The 18358-nt window shown below is 61.5% G+C and overlaps 2 protein-coding genes across 17 annotated transcripts; both read right to left on the bottom strand.

Annotated features, from left to right (window-relative positions):
* Nucleotides 1-170: 170 nt before the first annotated feature.
* Nucleotides 171-3994, bottom strand: LOC104067255 (C-factor). Of its 6 annotated transcripts, none has more exons than XM_054078722.1 (8): nt 3814-3994; nt 3257-3633; nt 2940-3127; nt 2698-2856; nt 2488-2598; nt 1536-1809; nt 1038-1147; nt 171-602 (listed from the first exon to the last, which is right to left on the bottom strand). In XM_054078722.1, the coding sequence occupies exons 3-8, from the start codon at nt 2988-2990 to the stop codon at nt 453-455; spliced, it is 855 nt and encodes a 284-aa protein (XP_053934697.1). In that variant the 5' UTR covers nt 2991-3127; nt 3257-3633; nt 3814-3994; the 3' UTR covers nt 171-452. The 6 variants fall into 6 exon arrangements, with proteins under 6 accessions (XP_053934697.1, XP_053934696.1, XP_053934693.1 ...); XM_054078721.1 differs by having other exon boundaries at nt 173-602; nt 3341-3633; XM_054078718.1 differs by having other exon boundaries at nt 175-602; nt 3341-3392.
* Nucleotides 3995-4711: 717 nt separating this feature from the next.
* Nucleotides 4712-18287, bottom strand: MTSS2 (MTSS I-BAR domain containing 2). 11 transcript variants are annotated; one of them, XM_054078704.1, is made up of 15 exons: nt 18130-18287; nt 14140-14201; nt 13966-14039; nt 12098-12182; nt 11846-11937; nt 11684-11758; nt 11430-11438; nt 10834-10991; nt 10649-10756; nt 10477-10574; nt 9756-9966; nt 8842-8919; nt 8431-8607; nt 7854-8019; nt 4712-6961 (listed from the first exon to the last, which is right to left on the bottom strand). In XM_054078704.1, the coding sequence occupies exons 1-15, from the start codon at nt 18196-18198 to the stop codon at nt 6270-6272; spliced, it is 2154 nt and encodes a 717-aa protein (XP_053934679.1). In that variant the 5' UTR covers nt 18199-18287; the 3' UTR covers nt 4712-6269. The 11 variants fall into 11 exon arrangements, with proteins under 11 accessions (XP_053934679.1, XP_053934681.1, XP_053934688.1 ...); XM_054078706.1 differs by having other exon boundaries at nt 9756-9963; XM_054078713.1 differs by having other exon boundaries at nt 9756-9882.
* Between the last annotated feature and the right edge of the window lie 71 nt (nt 18288-18358).

Below are 18358 nucleotides of genomic sequence, written 5' to 3'. Positions count from 1 at the left end.
GATGCTTCATATTTATACGAAGCCCACACAGAGCTCCTGTAAAGCCACCAACTATGATCTGCCACTTGATCAAGGATTTTAATTCAAGGGACCCCTCACCCACCCCTGTTAGCTTTAACAAATACCCCACAGGTGGTCCAGGGGCTGCCTGATCCCTCGGGGCTGAACTCCCACCTCCTGCTCCCTCATACCAAGCGTGGGAACGATCCCTTGCGCTCCTCCATCGTGGGAAAGCTGAAGCTGCCGCAGTGCAATGACCCCGGTCGGGCTTCCCAGAGCATCCCTGCAGCAAACGGTCGGGCTCGAGGCTTGCCAAAGCTCTATTTCCATCCCAAGAACCCACTTGAGATGCTGCAACTTCTTTTTTTTTTGTTTTTTTTTCCCTAGTCCCTCTTTTTAAGGATGTCTTCAAAAAATGTCAGCTTGGAGCAGCCATGAGAATGCGCTGGGAATCAGAGCCTGTTTGGAATATCTTGTGATGTACCAAGAGATGGGATGGAGACAGGGAGAGTCAGCTCAGGGCGAGATGCTGAGGTCCCAAAAGACTTCCCTAGGGACAGGCTGGACCTTGGGAGATGCTCCTGCTGTGGAACCCCCAGCTGCTGGAAAAAGAAGAGCCTTTGCTGGCCTTGAACCAGCAGGAAAATAACCCCTTCAACATCCACAGGATAGGCATGGAAAGGAACCTGAGTCGCCGGGTCCAGCAGGGTGAGAGCTGGGCTCTGGTAAGGATGCCCCATGCCTGTGGCTTTGGGGCTGTCCGGGATGCATCAGGGCCACCAACCAGCATGGCCAGAGAGTGGGACAATATCCAGACCAGGGTGGGGATGCGAGAGGAGTTCCCTCAGTAAAGTCTGGGATGCAGGACCATGCTCGGAGCATCCTTCCCTCTGCTGTCCCAGCTCAACTCAGCATCCCTGGGCAGGCAGGGAGCCCGGTTCTCACCCCACCTGCCCTCAGATCCCTGTGCTCATCCCACAGATCCAGAACAGCCTGGAAATGGCAATGAATTAACTTTACCGAGCCAGCGGTCTCACCAGGGCAGGCTCTGCCCTCTCCAGTCCCAGAAGGTGCCGTTGCTGCTGGCCGAGAGCCGTCCCAGCAGCCGCAGGATGCCCCGCACGCTCTCCTCCACTGTCGCCGGACCCTAGGGATGGGGAAAAAAAATGCAAAGCAATTGCTGCTCCTGGTACTCCCAGCCCGGGGATGCCAGGTTGGGAGAGGCTGGAGATGCTCTGGCAGCCAAGGGATGCAGCTTTGATGGGTTTTATAATAATGGAGATTAATTTCATACAATCATAGAATGGTTTGTGTTGGAAGGGACCTTAAAGATCCTCCAGCTCCACCCCCACTGCCATGGGCAGGGACATCCCCCTGGATCAGGGGCTCCAGCCCCATCCAACCTGGCCTGGAACCCCTCCAGGGATGGGGCAGCCCCCACTGCTCTGGGCACCCTGGGCCAGGGCCTCCCCACCCTCATTGTGAAGAAATTCTTCCTTACATCAAGCCTAAATCTGCCCCTCTCCAGTTTATACCCATTGCCACTCGTCCTGTCCCCACGAGCCTTTGTGAACAGCCCCTCTCCAGCTTTCCTGTAGCCCCTTCAGGCACTGGAAGGTCGCTGTAAGGTCTCCCCAGAGCCTTCTCTTCTCCAGGCTGAACAACCCCAACTCTCTCAGCCTGTCCTTGTATGGGAGGTGCTCCAGCCCTCCCATCATCTTTGTAGCCTCCTCTGGACCTCTTCCAACAGCTCCATCTCCTTCTTCTGTTGAGGATTCCAGAATGGACACAGTACTCCAGGTGAGGTCTCTGCAGAGGGGCAGAATCCCCCCCTCGCTGCTGGCCTCACTGCTTTGGGTGCAGCGCAGGACACGGGTGGTTTCTGGGCTGTGAGCACACGTTTCGTGTTCCCGCACATGAAAGTGACTCAGTTGTTCGCTCCATGAGCCGCTGCAAGAGGCTGCTTGTCTCCCGCCCTGCCTGCCCTTGGCACGTTCCGGGGGGTGGATCTGGGGTGATGACAACCCCTGGGGGGGCAGGGGGGGCAGAGCTGGGGTGCAGAGCTCCCGCTGGAGCAAGAGTGGGGCTGGGGTGCCCTCTGCTGCCCCCACCGGGGTGGGAAACAGGGAATAAACCGGGTGGGGTGGGGGAGAGGAGGGAATGGGTCCTCTGCTGAAGGGGTGCAGCTTCACGGGGACCTCCAGGAAGGAGTGTCCTGGGAAGGGATGACCTGGGGAGGGATGACCTTGGAAGAGATGTCCTGGGAAGGGATGTGCATGGGAAGGGATGCCCATGGGAAGGGATGTCCATGGGGAGGGAATGCCCATGGGAAGGGATGTCCTGGGAAGGGGTGTCCATGGGAAGAGATGTCCCCAGACAAGGCAATGTCCATGGGGAGGGGATGTCCCATGGGAAGGGATGTCCATGGGAAGGGATGCCCGTGGGACTTCATTGAACCAGGATGGTCATACACCTCCTGTCACTCACTGTCCCACGTCCCAGAGGAGGTGTCACATAGCCAGGGTCCACAGACACGCAGAGGATTCCGCTGCCTCCGTACTCCAGGGCCAGGCACTTGGTGAGCATGTTCAGAGCAGCCTGGGGGGTACCCACCACCGGCATCATCATGGACTGGCAGCGCCATGGCTGGCAGTGGGAGGATCTCCCGATTTCTCCCTGTTCTCCCGGTGGCAGTACCTTGCTGCAGCGATAGCAGACGTCCTGCCTCTCCTCCCAGGCCTCTGCTGCCTCGATGGAGCCCAGGATGCTGGAGATGTTGACAATGGCGGCTCTGCTGCAGCTCATCCCACTCTGCCCTTCGGCCTCCGCCGCCTCCTTCAGCAGCGGCAGGAACGCCTGCAGGGGACGGCTGCATGGGCATCACCGTCCTCTCCCTCTGCTCTCCCAGCCTGCGGGGCAGGGGGTACCTGTGGCCTCACCTGGCTCGTCTGCAGGGGTCCGATGGTATTGGTGGTGTAGACGAGGGTCATGTTCTCCGCCGTTTCAGTGGCCAGCGTGCTGCGGCGAGTGGTGCCAGCAGTGTTAATCAGGAGGTTGAGGCCAGCATTTCCCACCTTGTCCTGCACCTTCCGAACTGCCCCTTTGATGCTGTTGGGGTCTGTCACGTCTGCAAGGGGACAGGAGGTCCCGCAGATAGGCTGGTGGCCATGTCCCGGGAATGATGCTGTGGGACACGGCAGCTCCCAGACACCACCAGCGGTGACCTGGTTGGGCTGAGCCAAGCCAAGGGACCCACCTGCTGGAGTGGCATTTCCCGCAGCCACCCACGGGTGTCATTAAATCCCAGGAGGCTTTGTCTGCTTCCCACCCTGGCACCTACCTAGAGCCAGGACAGTGACGTTGGGGCAGCCCAAAGCCACCTCGTTGATAGCCTGCACAGAGAAAGAAGGCTGTCGGGGGGGCTCGGGGGAAGGGTGGCCTTGTGCCATGCCGGGGTGGGATCTGGGTGGCCCCACGTGCCACAGCTGGCAGGTTTCAACAAGCCCCGACGGGACCGAGTCGCTGCTTCTCTGCCCTTGGCAGAGTGAGGCAGCTTCGAAGCCCCCCGCAGTGATGCCCCCAGCGTGGGGGCTGCCAGCACACCACGCAGGACAGCCCCTGTTATGGATTTACCTATGTCAAGAGAAGAAAAAAACCCATTAAATATATAAATATATGTATTTTTCACCATGTGGGACACCAGCACTCAGCCCCCCTCTACCCCGTAGCCAGGTTGGCACCCCCCGCCGCTGCGTTTCCCAGCTTGTCCTGGCACTGCCCCCTTCTCCCACGCCAGCGTCTCCTACCCCCTACCTTGCCCTGGGGGTCCAGGCAAGCAGCGAAGAGGTGTTGGGGTGGCCTGGGCTGCTCCAGGAAGCCCTTCAGCAGCCCCAGCCCCAGCCCTGCGTCGCAGCCGGTCAGCAGGACGCTACCCACGGCGAGATCCTCCATCCCTTCCATCCCTTCTGCTTGCCACAGCCGGTTGTGCCGCCGGTTTGGCAATCGGCATTGGTAATTTGGGAGGTGGCAGTGTAGGTGCTGCCGGGATGGGTGGAGGCGGTGGGGGGCACCACCTGCACCCCGTCTCCTGGAGGGGCCGTGCACAGTGGTCGTAGGATCGTGGAATCATGGAACGATTTGGGTCAGAAGGGACCTCAAAGCCCACTCAGTTCCACCCTGGGCAGGGACACCTCCCACTGGATCAGGGGCTCCAGCCCCATCCAACCTGGCCTGGAACCCCTCCAGGGATGGGGCAGCCACCGCTGCTCTGGGCACCCTGGGCCAGGGCTTCCCCACCCTCACAGGGAAGAAATTCCTCCTCATGTCTAGCCTAAATCTGCCCCTCTCCCATTTAAAGCCACTCCCCCCATGACTCCAGGCCCTTGTAAAACGTCCCTCCCCAGGTTTCCTGGAGCCCTTTTTCACTGGAAGCTGCTCTGAGGTCTCCCTGGCACCTTCTCTTCTCTCAGCCTGTCCTCACAGCAGAGGTGCTCCAGCCCTCCGATCATCTTCGTAGCCCCACATGATGCTCTCCTGCATCCTGGGGTTCACCCACCACCTTGGCCACAGGGATGTCTCACCCCCCCTCCCTGTACCCCACAGCACCCCAAAATAGTGAGAGGACCTTCCCACTTGTTCCCCACTATTGGGGTGACCCCTGGGTACCAGCACATCCATAGGATCGCAGGCGAGGCTATTAATTACAGTACAACCTTTATTAATACTGGAATCTTCACAGTGCATTCGTTACTTGTAGCAGTGACTATGGAAATTGGAGGGGGGGACACGGGTGGAAAAGAGGGGAATTACCACCAAAATAAAATAAAATAAAAATAAAATTGAAAGAAAAGAGGGAATAAAAGAAAAGAGAGAAAAACCTGGCAGAGGGATGGGGAGGGGGAAGCGGCGGCAGAGGCGGGAGCACGAGGGGAAATAAATTAAAAAAAAGAACAAAGGATCAAGTTAACAACAGCACCAGAAAAGTTACTTCAGTTGAAAGACAGGTTGGATTTTTTTTTCTTTTCCAAGGAATTTTTGTTTTCTGTACAAAATAAGAGACCCCCTCCCTCCCCCAAACCCAAACATTTGTCACTTGGCATCAGCAGTTCTGGGCAGGAGAAGGGCTGGGGGGGAACTAGATCGTTATTCCTAACGGGGAGGGAAAAGGGGGCTGCGATGCGACAGACAGCGGGGCGGGGGGCTATGTACAGCGGGGGACAGGGGTTGTGCTTTCCTCCAGCCGCCGGCAGAAATCAGCTGCTTCACTTTGGGGGGTGTGGGTGAACCCCTGGTCCCCCGGACACCCCCTCAGCGGGAGCCTGCGCAGGGTCTGTGGGTGCTGAGGCAGAGGGACGGGGTTGGAGGGACTGGGGGGGTCCCCACTGTTCCCCCGGGGTGGAAAAGCAGAGGTCTGGCATCCTCAGTCCCTGTGTCTCCAAGATTGGAGGGGGCCGTGCTGTGTCCCCCCCATCCCCGTGGCTCCTGTCTCACCCAATGGCCCCAGCAGGCAGCCGGGGGGGGGTCAGGGCCAGGGCTCCCCGCTCCTGCTGCTGCTCCTGCCGCGGCCCTGCGGGCACTGACCCCTCCGGCTGGGGCTGCGGACACCCGCCTGCACCCGGGGAGAGGAAAGAGGAGCAACGAGAGAGGAATGAAAACAGACAAAAGGAAAAAATGAAAAAGAGAATGTAAAAGAAAGAGAAAAAATTAATAAAGATAGGAAAAAAAAGAAAAAAGAAAGGGTAGAAGAGGAAAGAAGACAAGAAGAGAGCAAAAGAGAAGAAAAAACAGGAAAAAGAGAAAATTGAAAAGAGAAAATGAAAGAAAAAATTAATAAAGGAGAGAGAGAAAGGAGGAAAAGGAAAGGGGAGAAGAAGAGGAAAGGAAGAGGAAAAGAAAAGGAAAAACAAGAGAAGAAGAAGAAGAAGAACAACAACAACAACAACAACAGGAAAAGAGGAAAAGAGGAAAAGAGAAGAAAGAGACTAGAGAAAAAGAAAAGAAAAAGCCAAAGAGAGAATGTGTGAAGGAAAGGTGCAATGAAAGGAAAAGGCCAGGAGGGACGGGAAGGAGACAGAGGAGCAGAGAGCGGGGGCAGTGGGTGCCGGCGGGTGGGGGAGCTCCTGGGGAGGTGCAGCAGGTGCCCACGGGGATCCGTCGGGTGGGCACATCCCTGCTGGCTGGGGCTTCATCACAATATCCGCGGGGCCGACCTGTCGTTGGTGATGGTCCTGCGCAGGCGCACCCCACGCCGGATGGCCACCAGCATGTCTTCAGCTGGGGGGTCCATGGAGGCCGCTGGGGGGGGGCGCAGGGGTCTCCTCGCTGGGGCCAGACCCCACAAGGGCGGTGGGGAAGGGGAACTGGCCTTCTCCCAGGGCGTGGGCACCGGCCACCAGCTCTCCGATCTTCTCCACCAAGCTGTGCCGGTTGGCGGCCAACTGCTGGTCCTCCTCTTCCTCGGTGGAGAGGTGCTGGCCGGTGCCGGCGTAGACAGAGATCTCCATGGCACCGCCACCCCAGGCGGTATTGGGAAGGCTCAGCCGCTTGGGCGAAGCTTTGGCAAAATCCAGGGGGTTCGGTGAGGCATCGTCGGTATAGAAGACGCACTCTTCGCTGCCCACTCGTGTGGGGCCAGTGTAACCGGGGGAGTCGGGCACTGTGGGGGTCTTCACGGGGACGATGGGGGGTCGGATGGGGATGGGGCCGGCGTTGGAGAGGGTACGGCGGACCGAGGGCTTGGTGGAGGGCGTGCGGCGGATGGTGGCCACCCCTGGTGTGGTGCCGGTTGGTAGGTTGGTGCCGGTGGGCAGCCCGGCAGTGGAGGCGGGACGCTTGGTCTGGATCATCCGCCGGTAGTTCTGGGCGATGTTGCTGTTGCGCGGGATGGTGGAGGACTTGTCGAAGTCGCTCTGGGGGTCACACTCAACGTCACCATTCACTGAGTAGCAGTCGTAGTCAGAGCCTGGGGAGTGGGAAGCGTCAGCGCAACCAGGCGGGCGGTGGGCAGCTCAGCTGGCACTGCCAAGACAAACTGCTGCCTCCACAACGCAATCGCAGCCAGCCCCAACCACTGCCATCACAGAATGACCACAAACTCAACCTCCACCACTGCAGCACAATCCTAACTGGCCCCAACCACTGCTGGCATAACATGCTCGCCTTCAAGCCCAACCATCACCACTGGAAGACAACCACAACCAACCCCAACTGTCACCACTGCAATGTGATCACAACCAACTCCTGCATAGCCAACACAACACGGTTACAACCAAACTTGAAGCCATCACATAGTCAAACCCAACCATCACTATCACAACCACCGCCATCACTACGTGATCACGGACAAACTCCACCATCGCTCTCACATGCTGACAACCGGCTCAGCCACCAACATGCCAGCACAATTGCAGAACACCATCAATGTCCTTGGGGCAACTTGATCTCCAACCACTCCCTCTGCTGCCATCACCCACCATCTGCTGCCGTCTCTGCCTGTACCCAACCACTGCACACAAACATGTCACTGCAAGCCATCCCTAACCACACCCCATGTGATGCTCCCTATTACTGCGCTGCCTGGCACAACTGTACCGTCCAGAACCAACTAACACCCAAATAACCAGCAAACCTCGTGGTTACCGTGTGGCATGATGCTTGTGCCACCCACCAACCCCGCAACACCCATTAAATCTTCACCCCACCGGTTTCTATGTGAGATGACCACAGCCCAGTGCTATGAGACCCATCACACGCCGATGTACCTCAGGACAACCAAAGCCTCTGCCATGCCATTCCCTGCTCCAGGTGCCATTTTGGGTGGCCCCAGGTGCCCCTTGTCACCATGAGGTGGGTACCTTGGGAAGGGATGGTGTCCTCGGAGCAGGAGGGAGTGGTGGTCTGTGTGCTGTAGCCGCTGGAGTACTGCAGAGAGTCCCGGCTACTCTTCTGGTGCTCCAGGCTCAGCCCCCGGGTCAAGACCATGGCCAGGTCACTGGCGGCAGGGGACACCTCCTCCCCGTGCTGCAGGGAGAGGGGACACCATAGAATCATAGAATAGCTTGGGTTGGAAGGGACCTCAAAGTCCATCCAGTTCCAACCCCCCGTGCCCTCGGCAGGGACACCTCCCACTGGCTCAGGCTGCCCAAGCCCCATCCAACCTGGCCTGGAACACCCCCAGGGATGGGGCAGCCACAGCTTCCCTGGGCAGCCTGGGCCAGGGCCTCCCCACCCGCATGGCAAAGAAATTCCTCCTTATGTCAGGCCTAAACCTGCCCCTCCCCAGTTTATACCCATTGCCCCTCATCCTATCACTCCAAGCCTTTGTGAACAGCCCCTCCCCAGCTTCCTTGTAGCCCCTTTCAGCACCCAGGTTGCTCTCAGGGGCTCCCCAAAAGCCCATCACCTTTGTGCTCTCCCTGCTCGAGCGGATACCTTGGCAGCAATTGTCGCCGGTGACATCCGGGGCCTGGGAGCATCCTCGCCGCCGATGGCCGGGTACCCACTGGCGGACGAGCCCATTTCGGCCTCCCGCAGGTGCTCGACGCGGTCCTTGCGCCGCTGCAGGGTGGGGACCACTGGCTGGTCGTAGGGGCTGGCCTTGGACCAGTCCTGCAAGAGGCGAGGCACAGGGTGACGCCAGGGACACCGGCACCCGGAGCAGGGAGCAGGGCAGGGCGGGACGGGGCAGGAACTGACTGGGGGGAACCCATGTGTGAAATGCACCCCCGGTGGGATATGTGGGACAGCGAGAGGGAGAGGAGGAGAGGAAGAGGAGGGTGTTGTTGATCAAGGCTTCACCTTTCTGCCACCTGCCTGTGCCCTGGCGGCAGAGCAAGAACTAACCGAGGTGGGGGAGCTGCACTCGCTAACCGACTGGCAGGTTTCGGAGGCTTCTGAGGACGCTGAGCTGGAGGACTTCTGCTGTGCCAGGAGGCCGTGCCATCAGTCAGAGGGGAGAGAAGAGGCAGTTAGCAAGCACAGCCATGGCCTTGGGGTAGAGCAGCACCCAGAGCTCCCCCGGCCCACCCAGGGCCCCGGCCGGCGGCAGCAGCTGCGGGAAGGTGAGCAGGATCCAACCTGGCAGCACAGGCCGCAGAGCCAAGGAAACGCCAGCTGGGTGAAGCTGGGATGCTCAGCCCTGACCCTCGCTCCACTCGCCCCCAGGGCCCCCGGAGCCAACAGCCACTGCGGGGAGCAGGGAGGGTCCCCACAGCCCCGGCACTGGGATCCCGGGGGGCAGCGCCAGCTTGGACAGAACAGGTTAGTGTGGGGACACCAATGCAGCACTGGCAATCCCAGGCAGCACAGCCGGCACGCGGGATCGGCACGAGGGATCGGCATTCCTGCAGGTGCCAGGGGGATCCTGGAGCATCCTTGGCACCGGGGAGGATGCAGGGCAAAGGGGAAGCTTTGCTTCATGCCGACTGCTGAGGGAGTGGTACAAACTGGGTGTAACAGGACTGGAGCAATTGGGAAACATTCCGTTGCCTTGGCACCAGATGGGGAGACCTGTGCCCCATCCCTGAGGTGGCTCACGGATACAGTTTCTCCGCACCAAGGCCCAAGGTGCCCCCAGCAGGGCTGGCATCCCCCAATATTCCCAATATTTAGCTCCTGCGATGCCAGCACAGCTGGAAATGTGCCTGGGGGGTGGGCCCCATCGCCTCTGCACCAGAGCTTTGTCCTGCACCCAGCAGCGCCACCCGTTCTACAGAATGGGAAACTGAGGCTGACTGGGGCGCCAGCCCCCCGTGTACCTGGCTGGTGATGTCCGAGGGCATGGGGGAAGGCGGTTTGGAGTAAGCAGCGTCCTGGGAGATGAAGCCAGAGTCGTGCGAGGAGACGCTGGAGAGGCGGGTGGCGGCGGCGGGGGGCTGCGCCAGGCTGCGGTAGCGATAGGTGGAACTGGGTGAGCAGGTCTGAGCCCCGCCGGGCCACGCCATGCCACCCTTGGCACTGCTAACGCTGCTGGGGGGGCGGCGCAGGGGACAGGGACACGCCGGCGGGGAGGACAGAGGAAGGAAAAGAGAGTTTAAGATGGAGGCTTGGAGGTGCCAGGGTTCCTGGGCAGCGACCCCGGAACCCTGCCCCACAGCCCAACCTGGGGAAACCGAGGCACGTGGCTCTCCGGGGGTTGTCTCTTTCCATTCTGGAGTCCCCAGGGGGAGGGGACATGCTGGGGCACATGGCAAAGGTGAACACGTTTGCCCCTCAACCCCCCTGCACAGCTGACATCATACGTCATGCCCAAAACCCAGAGCATGAGGCAAGTGCCAGGCACCCGTCCTTGTCCCGTAGGACTGCCAGACCCAACCCTGCACCCATCCCACTGTGCCAAGACCTGTTCCTCTACATTACTGAGGACAAGCGGACACGTGGAGGTTGACATGAACCTTATGAGCACCCCCAAGAGCCACAAGCATCGTTAGCCCCCTGGATTTCCTGCCACTGCTAGGTGTGGAGTCCACTCCACCATACCTGCACATGCTGGATTTGCGGGAGCTGGAGCTGCTGGGAGAGGACGGGGGAGTCTGGTAGGACCAGCTGTAGTCGGAGCCCTTCAGGTCCTTGATCACCTGCAGGAAGGACAGGGTTTAAGCCCCCAAAGATGCTCTCCCCCTCTCCTGCCTCCCTGCTCCCTCACGCTGACCTGCTCGCTGGCGGGGGGCAGCTTGTGGGGCTCAGCCGTGAGCACCACCAGGTCCTCGATGATGCCCTGCAGGTGGGTTATCTCTCCCAGCATGGTGAGCTCGCCATTCTGCGGCCAAAGAGGAGCATCAGCACCCATCGGGCAGCAATAGCACCCCCAGACATTCCCTGGCCCCCAGCGCTCACCACCACGGGCTGCAGAAAGGTGATGAAGGTGCAGAAGCGACCCCGCTCCTCGATGAGGGCTTTGCGCACAGCCTGCTTCTCCGTCTCCTCCAGCAGCAGGTACATGTCATTGACGTCCTGCAGCGCGTTGTCCAGCTGGGGCTGTAGGTCCCCCTTCCCTGTGGGACAGGATACCATCAGCACCAGACCACCCCCACGCCCCCCAAGGTGCTGGTGGTCCTAAGCCCAGGCTCTGGCTGGGAGTCATCACCCCCTTCACCCCACCAGGCGCCGCGGGATCCTCCCGTGCTCACGTCCCAGGAGGGCGCGGGCACACCCTCACCACGTGGCAGCCCTGCGGGGGTGCTCCTTCACCACCCCATCCCTGGTGTATGGGACCAGGGGACCCGCCTGGGTGCCACCACGGCAGGGCTGGCATCGCCCTGGGACGCGGGGTGCAAGTTTAACTAAGCTACAAGCAGGGTGAAGGGGACAGGGAGCGGATGGATGGATGGACAGACGGATGGATGGAGGCAGCCCCAGCCCTGGGGAGACCAGGTGGGAGCAGATAAGGAAGCAGAGAGGGGGTCGGGGATGGGGGGCAGCCGTTCACTTACCGAGCAGCTCTACAGGAAGGATGTGGAGGGGAGGGAAGAGAGAAGGAGACAGAGAAAACGTGTGAAAAGAGGCCGAGGGCCGGGGCATGCGCCCCCGCCTCCCCGCCACAGCCCGGGCCAGCCGGCACCCCCTCTCTGCAGGGGGGCAGAGGGAACGCCACGGTGCCCCCCGTCCCCCCGTTCCCGGGAGACAGCCCGCGGGCCCCGGCCAGGGATGCCACGGAGGGACCCCCACCCCGTAGACCCCTCTTCACCTTTGCGAGCTTTTTTCTGGAGCTTGAGGGTGTCGGAGGATTTTTTCTTGATCTCGTGGCGGGCTCGCTTGTATTCTGGGGGCACAGAAGTGCTGTCAGAGGGGACGCCCCCACCGACTGGAACAGCCCCCCCGGTACCGATCCAGCCCCTCCTGCTCGTACCTTTCGCGTGGTCCTTGTCCAGCTGGTTGGCAGTTTTCTTCCAGTCCTCGATCCTGTCCTGCAAAGGGTTTATCAGGCTCTCCATGAGGGCACTGGAGCAGGGGAGAGACGAGAGAGTGTGGGAGAGTGCCAGAGCTGGGGGAGCAGCCATGCCCCCCGTTCCAGACCCAGCCAACATCCAGTATCTCCTTCTTCAGCGAGGGAGGGCTGAGCCCGGCCAACTTGTGTCACCGATGGCACGGGCGTGCTTACTTGGTGAACTGCCGGAGCTTGGCCTCGATGCTCCGGTGCCGCATGCACATGCGGGTCAGTGCGGAGCCGATGTCCCTCGTGGCACCTGGGAGGGAGCAGAACACCAATGACAGGAGGGACAGGGGACACCCCCACACCAGTGTCAGCACAGTTCGTATACTGGGACCAGTCTGGGACGACCAGTGTGGGGACGCTCTGGGCTTTGGAGACCCTGTGGGTCACGGATGTCTCCTTTTCCCCCTGATAAATCCACTAAATAATTAAACCAACATCCACTAATTAATAAATAAAGCACTAAATATCCCTTCCTGGGGCTTAGAAATTAAAATCTTCTCCCACTTTTTCCCAGTTTGTCTCAAATGTGGTTCTGGGGGAGCCCAGGGAAGGGAGGGGGTGAGGTACCATGCATGGACTGGGAAACGGGCTGGCCAGGGGCGAGCGGCTCCGGGCCCACCCCCACGCCAGGCAGCTGGCTGCATCCCTCACCTCAAGACACGATGCCAAGGGCACAGAAAGGGAGACGGAGCTCCCCGGGAGGGATTTTGCCGGCAACTGAAAGCAGGAGCATCCCTTTCTGGTGAAACTGCTGTTAACTCTGAAGCCTAAGGATGGCCACACGGTGGCAGTGCTGCTGGCAAATCCCAGGAAAAGCAGCTACCCCAAACCCTTGGGTGCAGGCTACAGAATGGTTTTAAGAGTGCCTTCCTCTCCCCGAAATAAGCCGCCAGAGACACCTCCCATCCTTTGCAGGAGTTTGGGGCACCCCCAAGCCCCCCAGCGCTGTGGCAATGGGGGAACCCGCTGGCCAAGGGCCTTCGCCTGCACCAAGGTATTCTCCTAATCCTGCTCCTAATGCTCTTATCCCTGCTCCTGCTGCTCCTAATCCGATTCTCCCGCGCCATCACGCACCACGTGCGAGGCCGCCAGCCAGCACCCTGCCTCAGTTTCCCCACACAGCTGCTCTGCCTCCTGTGCCCCCAGGAGAACCGAGGATGTCCCTAGGACAGCAGCGCTCGGCGCAGCACTGCAGGGTGGCCCTGTGACCCTGATGCCCATGATGGCGCTCCCCAGCGCCCTCCCCTGCCTTGCGCCGGGTGCCCGGGCCGGCGGGAGCTGGGGAGCCCTAATCCCCCCGGTGCAGTGGGCCAGTGGGTTTGGAGGCAAAGCTGATCCTGGCTCAAGCTGCCTCCTCCTCCTCCTCCTCACGCAGCTCCAGATGGCCTGGATGCCGCCAGTCTGCAAACCAGCCCAGGACCATCTGCTTGGCAGAAGCCGAGCGGTGGGAAGCAGCTCCTCGCTGCCAGCGGGCTTCCGGAGAGGAGCCAGGGGTCCGACCCCACCACCCCATGGCAGCATGGGGAGGTCCCACCTGCAGCCTCAGCTCTTCACGTTGCCTCCCCAGATCAGGGGTCATCCCCAGCGCAGCTGAGCACGGGCTCCCGCATCTCCTCCCTCCATCTAATTCCCAGTCCTGGGGCACTTCCCAGGGGACACAGGGTACGAGGGGCACTGGAGGGTGGCTCAGCCCCACATCTGGGGCAGAGATGGGTGCAGGGAACCGTGACATAGGCTGTATCGCCCTAAATCTCCCTCCCAGCCCCACCAGAGACACCACCTCAGCACCCACGGGTAGCGAGGAGCAGCGCCCACATGGGTGCCCACCCCCACCCGGCTGCACCCCCTCTTTCCAGCCTCGCTTCCCTGGGGACGCTCCACTTCGGGGTGGGGACAGGTTGGACACGTCTCCACAGATGGTGGAGCTGCCGCTTGAAGCCCAGCTCAGCACGGGCAGGGGACACCCCGCGGGGGACACCGGCCACCCGCTCCCCTGCCCAGGGACAGCCACCCCTGGGTGGAGAGGACCTTACCTCGCGTGTTGGTGGCCATGTCGGCCACTTTCTGGAAGGCATCCAGGAAGGCGACTGCAGCCAGCACCGTGGTCCTAGGGCGGAGAGAGCGAGCGGGGAGCTCAGCGGACACTGCACATCCCAGGATGTGCCCATGGGGCGTGGGGGTCCCCGTCCCCCGCCTCGGCCACTCACCGGAGCTGGGAGTGCAGCTTGGTGGCCTTCGAGTTGAAATCCTCCCAGATGGGGTAGGAGCTCTGCAAGGAGGGAAGGGGACAGTGAGAGCTACAGCCCCTCACCCCGCTGCACCCCCGCCCCAGGCAGGGCAAATCCTCCCTTCACCATTCCAGAGAGACGGGGCAGGTGTGCCTAGTTAGGTGTAGCTTCTCTGAGGGCTCATAAAGGCTGAGCACAACCCCTCTCCCTCCTGGGTCCTTTCCACTATGGCCACACAACCTTGTAGATGATGGAGACCTCAGGGTTTTGGGTGATCTCTTCCTCAAAGGGGTGAAGGCAACTTGTGGCTTTGCAGATTTGAGGGGAGGGAAGGTGCACGGGTAAGTTCTGAGATCCTGGCCAGGAGCCCTTCAGCGCCCGTGGCCTCCCCCAGGGCAGCAATGGGCAAACCCAGCTTCGTGGAGAGCTCCAGCCCCACGGCAGGTGGCCACAGCCCCTGGCCCCCCCAGGTCCCTCCAGATTGAAGGGGCAGGAGAGGAGCTCTGGGGTCCTCCCAGCCTTGAACGGGCAGTTGTGTGACACGTTCTGGGGAGGCCACCCCAGCCCTGTCCCACTGAGGTCAGGCTATCCTGTTGCCATCCCAGTGCACCCATCCGAGCAGGACCAGTCCCAGTGTCCTCACGGCAATGCCTTCCCAGGGCTGTCCCAGTGCCAACATCCCAGTGAGGCCATCCGAGCACTGTCCCAGTGTGGCCAGTCGCAGCAAGACCATCCCGGTGCCGTTCCAGTAAGGCCAGTCCTGGTAATGCCAGCTCCAGTGCCATCCCAGTAAGGACAGTCCTGGTGCCATCCCAGCAAGGCTAATCCTGGTGCCACCATGTGGTAGGGCCATCCCAGTGCCATCATCCCAGTGAGACCAGTCACAGCGCTGTCCTGGCGGGATCAGTCCCGGTGCCGTCTCAGCGAGGCCATCCCGGTGCCACCATCCGCTGAGGCTATGCCGGTCCCATCCCAGCGAGGCTGGTGCCAGTACCACCATCCCAGCAAAGCAAGACTATGCCTGATGCCACCATCCTGTTGAGGCCATGCTGGTGCTGCCACATGGTCAGTACCGGTGCTGTGGTTCCAGTGATGCCATCCCAGTGCCACCCTCCGACGGCAGTGCCAGCAGCTCGCAGCCCCTCCCCGGGGCAGCCACCGGGCTGGGCTGGGCACCGGAGCAGGCTCCGCAGGACACCAGACCCTGTGCATCCCTGCCAGCCTGGGTTGGTGGCACCTCTGGGCACAGCGTTTGCCCCAAGGGGCACAGGATAAGCCTGATGTTGTATTTTGGGGACCACGAAAGCCCCCATCTTCTTCTGAGTCAGCAAAGGAGGGGTGTGGGGACGCCACTTCACATGTCCCCCGTGGCAGTGCCCTGGCTGAGCGCCGCAAGGCTGTGGGCACTCAGGAGGGCAGGGACACCGTCCCAGGGCCACGGCCCCGCCACCCTGGAAGAGGGCAGCAGAGGCTCCCCCAGAACGAGGGGTCACGTCCCAGCGCCCCCAGCCCTCCACCGTGCTGGCGGGAGGAGGATGGGAAGGAGGACAACGGGGACAAGGACATGCCAAGGTCACCCAGGGACGCCGAGCATGCTGGAAGAGAGGCAATAGGAATGAAGCTGGCTCGGGGATGCCGCTGGCTCGGGGACAGCCACCAGGCTTCACTGCCCACGGCTCGCCCAGTGGAGGCCAATGGGTGCCAAAAAGCCACCAAAATAAGGTCCCTTTGCGCCCGTGTCCAGCGCAGGGGCCCTGGCCGTGGGACCCTGAGCACGTCGCTGCCGTTGGGTGCCGTCAGAAGGTTATTTTTCCCCCTCTCCTGTGCCCACGCCAGGACACCTGTGTGGCCGGGAGCTGGGGACAAGGACGATGCTGGCACCGGGCTGGGCAGGGCGCAAGCCAAGCATGGTGGGCAGCTTTTCTTCCTTTTTATTGTTGTTTTTTTTCTCTCATCATTCCCCATCTACAAATGGCATGAAAATGAATCCAGCCCAGTTTCCTCAGGCACGCCGGCACGTGACGCTGTGGTGAGGGGCTTCCGACTCAACCACATCCCAATGGGGAGGTGACGGCTGCGGGGTGGCTCATCCCCTCCGCAGCCTCAGCTGGGGAAACTGAGGCACGGGCTGCCCCCACTTCCACCGGGGACTGTGGGGCTCAGCAGGGCTGCCAGGAGGAGGTGCCCCCATTTGGGGGAGCTGATCACCCCAACACCCTTCCCCGCCAGCCCTGGCCCCCACCGCCCTGCGGCTGATGCTGGGAGAGAGACAGAAATTTTCTCCCGAGCCCAAGTCCGGCCCCCGCCGCCCCTCGAAGGGGTTAATCTCCTTCTTAGCAAGGCTTTTATTTTTTTCTTTTTTATCCCCCCTCCCCTGCTTTGGCAATGACAGCATTGTCTGGACTGGGCTGCAGGAGAAGAGAGGAAGAGGAGGAGGAAGAGAGCTTTTGCCTCCCCAAAATGACTGGGGCTGAATCCCAACGCCGGAGCTGGCGGCAGGAATTCCGCCTCCCCACCCCAGCGATGAAGCAGCCCAGCTGGTCCCTTCCTCCCCGCTCGGCTCCCAGGCAAAAATGCCCCCCCAGCATATTTTTTTTTTTTTTAATGAAAACAAGCAAAAAAAAGGCTTTTTTTAAACACGGCCCCATCCTGCTCCCAGGAAGGGTGGAGGCGATGTCCCCTCCCCGCGCTAGGAAATGGGATCGAGATGCTGGGGGACCTTTTTGTTCCATTGGTGCCGACCCAAGCGGGTCCAGCAGAAACCCAGCTGGGGAGCGGAGCGTGGCGCGGGCAACACGATGCCCCGGACCGGCGGCAATGCCCGATGCAGGGCCAAGGGTACCCGATGTGTGGCAGCGATGCTGGGCTGTGACACCCGTCACCGTGCTCGGATACCCGGTGATGGATGTGGGGCTGATATGGGGCCCTAATGCCCAGCATGGGGTTGATGTGAGGCCCTGACAGCTGATATGGGGCCCCAAACAGCCAGTGTGGGGCCACTGACAGCCGATGTGGGGCACCGACAGCCAATGTGGGGCTGATGTAGAGGCTCGACAGCCGACAGAGGGCTGATGTGGGGCCAGTGACAGCTGATATGGGGCTGATGTGGGGCTCTAGCATCCATTGTGGGGCTGATGTGGGGCACTGACAGCTGATGTGGGGCCACCAACACCCAATGTAGGGCCCCTGGCAGCCGATGTGGGGCTGATGTGGGGCACAGACAGCCAATGTAGGGCTCCCAACAGCTGATGTGGGGCTAATATAGGGCCTCTGACACCCGATGTGAGGCTGATATGGGGCAGTGACAGCCAATGTAGGGCTCCAACACTCGCTATGGGGCTGATGTGGGGCTCCAATACCCAACGTGGGGCTGGTGCTGAGCTCTGACACCCAACGTGGGGCTGACGCTGGGCTTCAATACCCGCCATGGGGCTGATGCTGGGCTCCAACACCTAATGTGGGGCTGACATGGGGCTCTAACACATGCTGTGGGGCTGAGGTGGAGCTCCTACACCCCTTGTGGGGCTGATGTGGGGCTCCAACACCCAATGTGGGGCTGATGCGGGGCTCCTACACCCAACGTGGGGCTCTGACATTCGCTGTGGGGCTGATGTGGGGCTCTAACACCCGCTGTGGGGCTTATATGGGGCTGATGTGGGGCTCCTACACCTCCCGTGGGGCTGACGCGGGGCTCCTATACATGCTGTGGGGCTGATGCGGGACTCCAACACACCCTGTGGGGCTGATATGGGGCTCCTACTCCGAATATGGGGCTGATGCGGGACTCCGACACCCAATGCAGGGCTGGTGTGGAGCCGCTATGGGGCTGATGGGGGGCTGCCGCGGGGCTCCTACCCGCGCCGCGGGGCCGGTGCGGGGCCGGGGCTGCCCTCGGCGGCTCGGGGCGATGCGGAGCGGCGGTGCCGGGGGGATGGGGGGGTGTCGCTCGCGGCCGCGGCGGGTTCCTACCTTCATGTCGTTGATGATGGCTTGGAAGAGCCCGCCGAGCGCCCCGCACTCCTTCTCGGCCGTGTCCATGGCGGCTGCGGCCGCCGGGCCGGGCGGCGGGGCCGGGCGCTGAGCGGCGGCGGGGGGCGGCGGAGCCGGGCGGGGGGCGGGCGGGGCAGCGCCCCCTTCCCCGCGGGGACCAGCCGAGCCGCGCCCCGCGGAGCCGCCCCCAGCGGCGGGGAGGGGACAG

This window comes from Cuculus canorus, chromosome 13 (assembly GCF_017976375.1).
Source record: "Cuculus canorus isolate bCucCan1 chromosome 13, bCucCan1.pri, whole genome shotgun sequence".
Taxonomy (NCBI): Eukaryota; Metazoa; Chordata; class Aves; order Cuculiformes; family Cuculidae; genus Cuculus; species Cuculus canorus.
The sequence above is the reverse complement of the archived record's forward strand: the minus strand, read 5'-3'. Positions and strand labels throughout refer to the sequence as shown.

Coding starts and splice junctions, on each gene's coding strand:
- LOC104067255 (XM_054078718.1), bottom strand. CDS start 3,960: ATGGAAGGGATGGAGGATCTCGCCGTGGGTAGCGTCCTGCTGACCGGC. Junction 1,148..1,535: donor GACAGGACGAGTGGCAATGG/GTATAAACTGGA, acceptor CCCCATCCCTAG/GGTCCGGCGACAGTGGAGGA. Junction 603..1,037: donor AGAGGGCAGAGCCTGCCCTG/GTGAGACCGCTG, acceptor TTCTTTTTCCAG/CAGCTGGGGGTTCCACAGCA.
- MTSS2 (XM_054078704.1), bottom strand. CDS start 18,198: ATGGACACGGCCGAGAAGGAGTGCGGGGCGCTCGGCGGGCTCTTCCAA. Junction 8,608..8,841: donor AGTGCAGCTCCCCCACCTCG/GTTAGTTCTTGC, acceptor CGCCTCTTGCAG/GACTGGTCCAAGGCCAGCCC. Junction 8,020..8,430: donor CGGCGACAATTGCTGCCAAG/GTATCCGCTCGA, acceptor CTCTCCCTGCAG/CACGGGGAGGAGGTGTCCCC.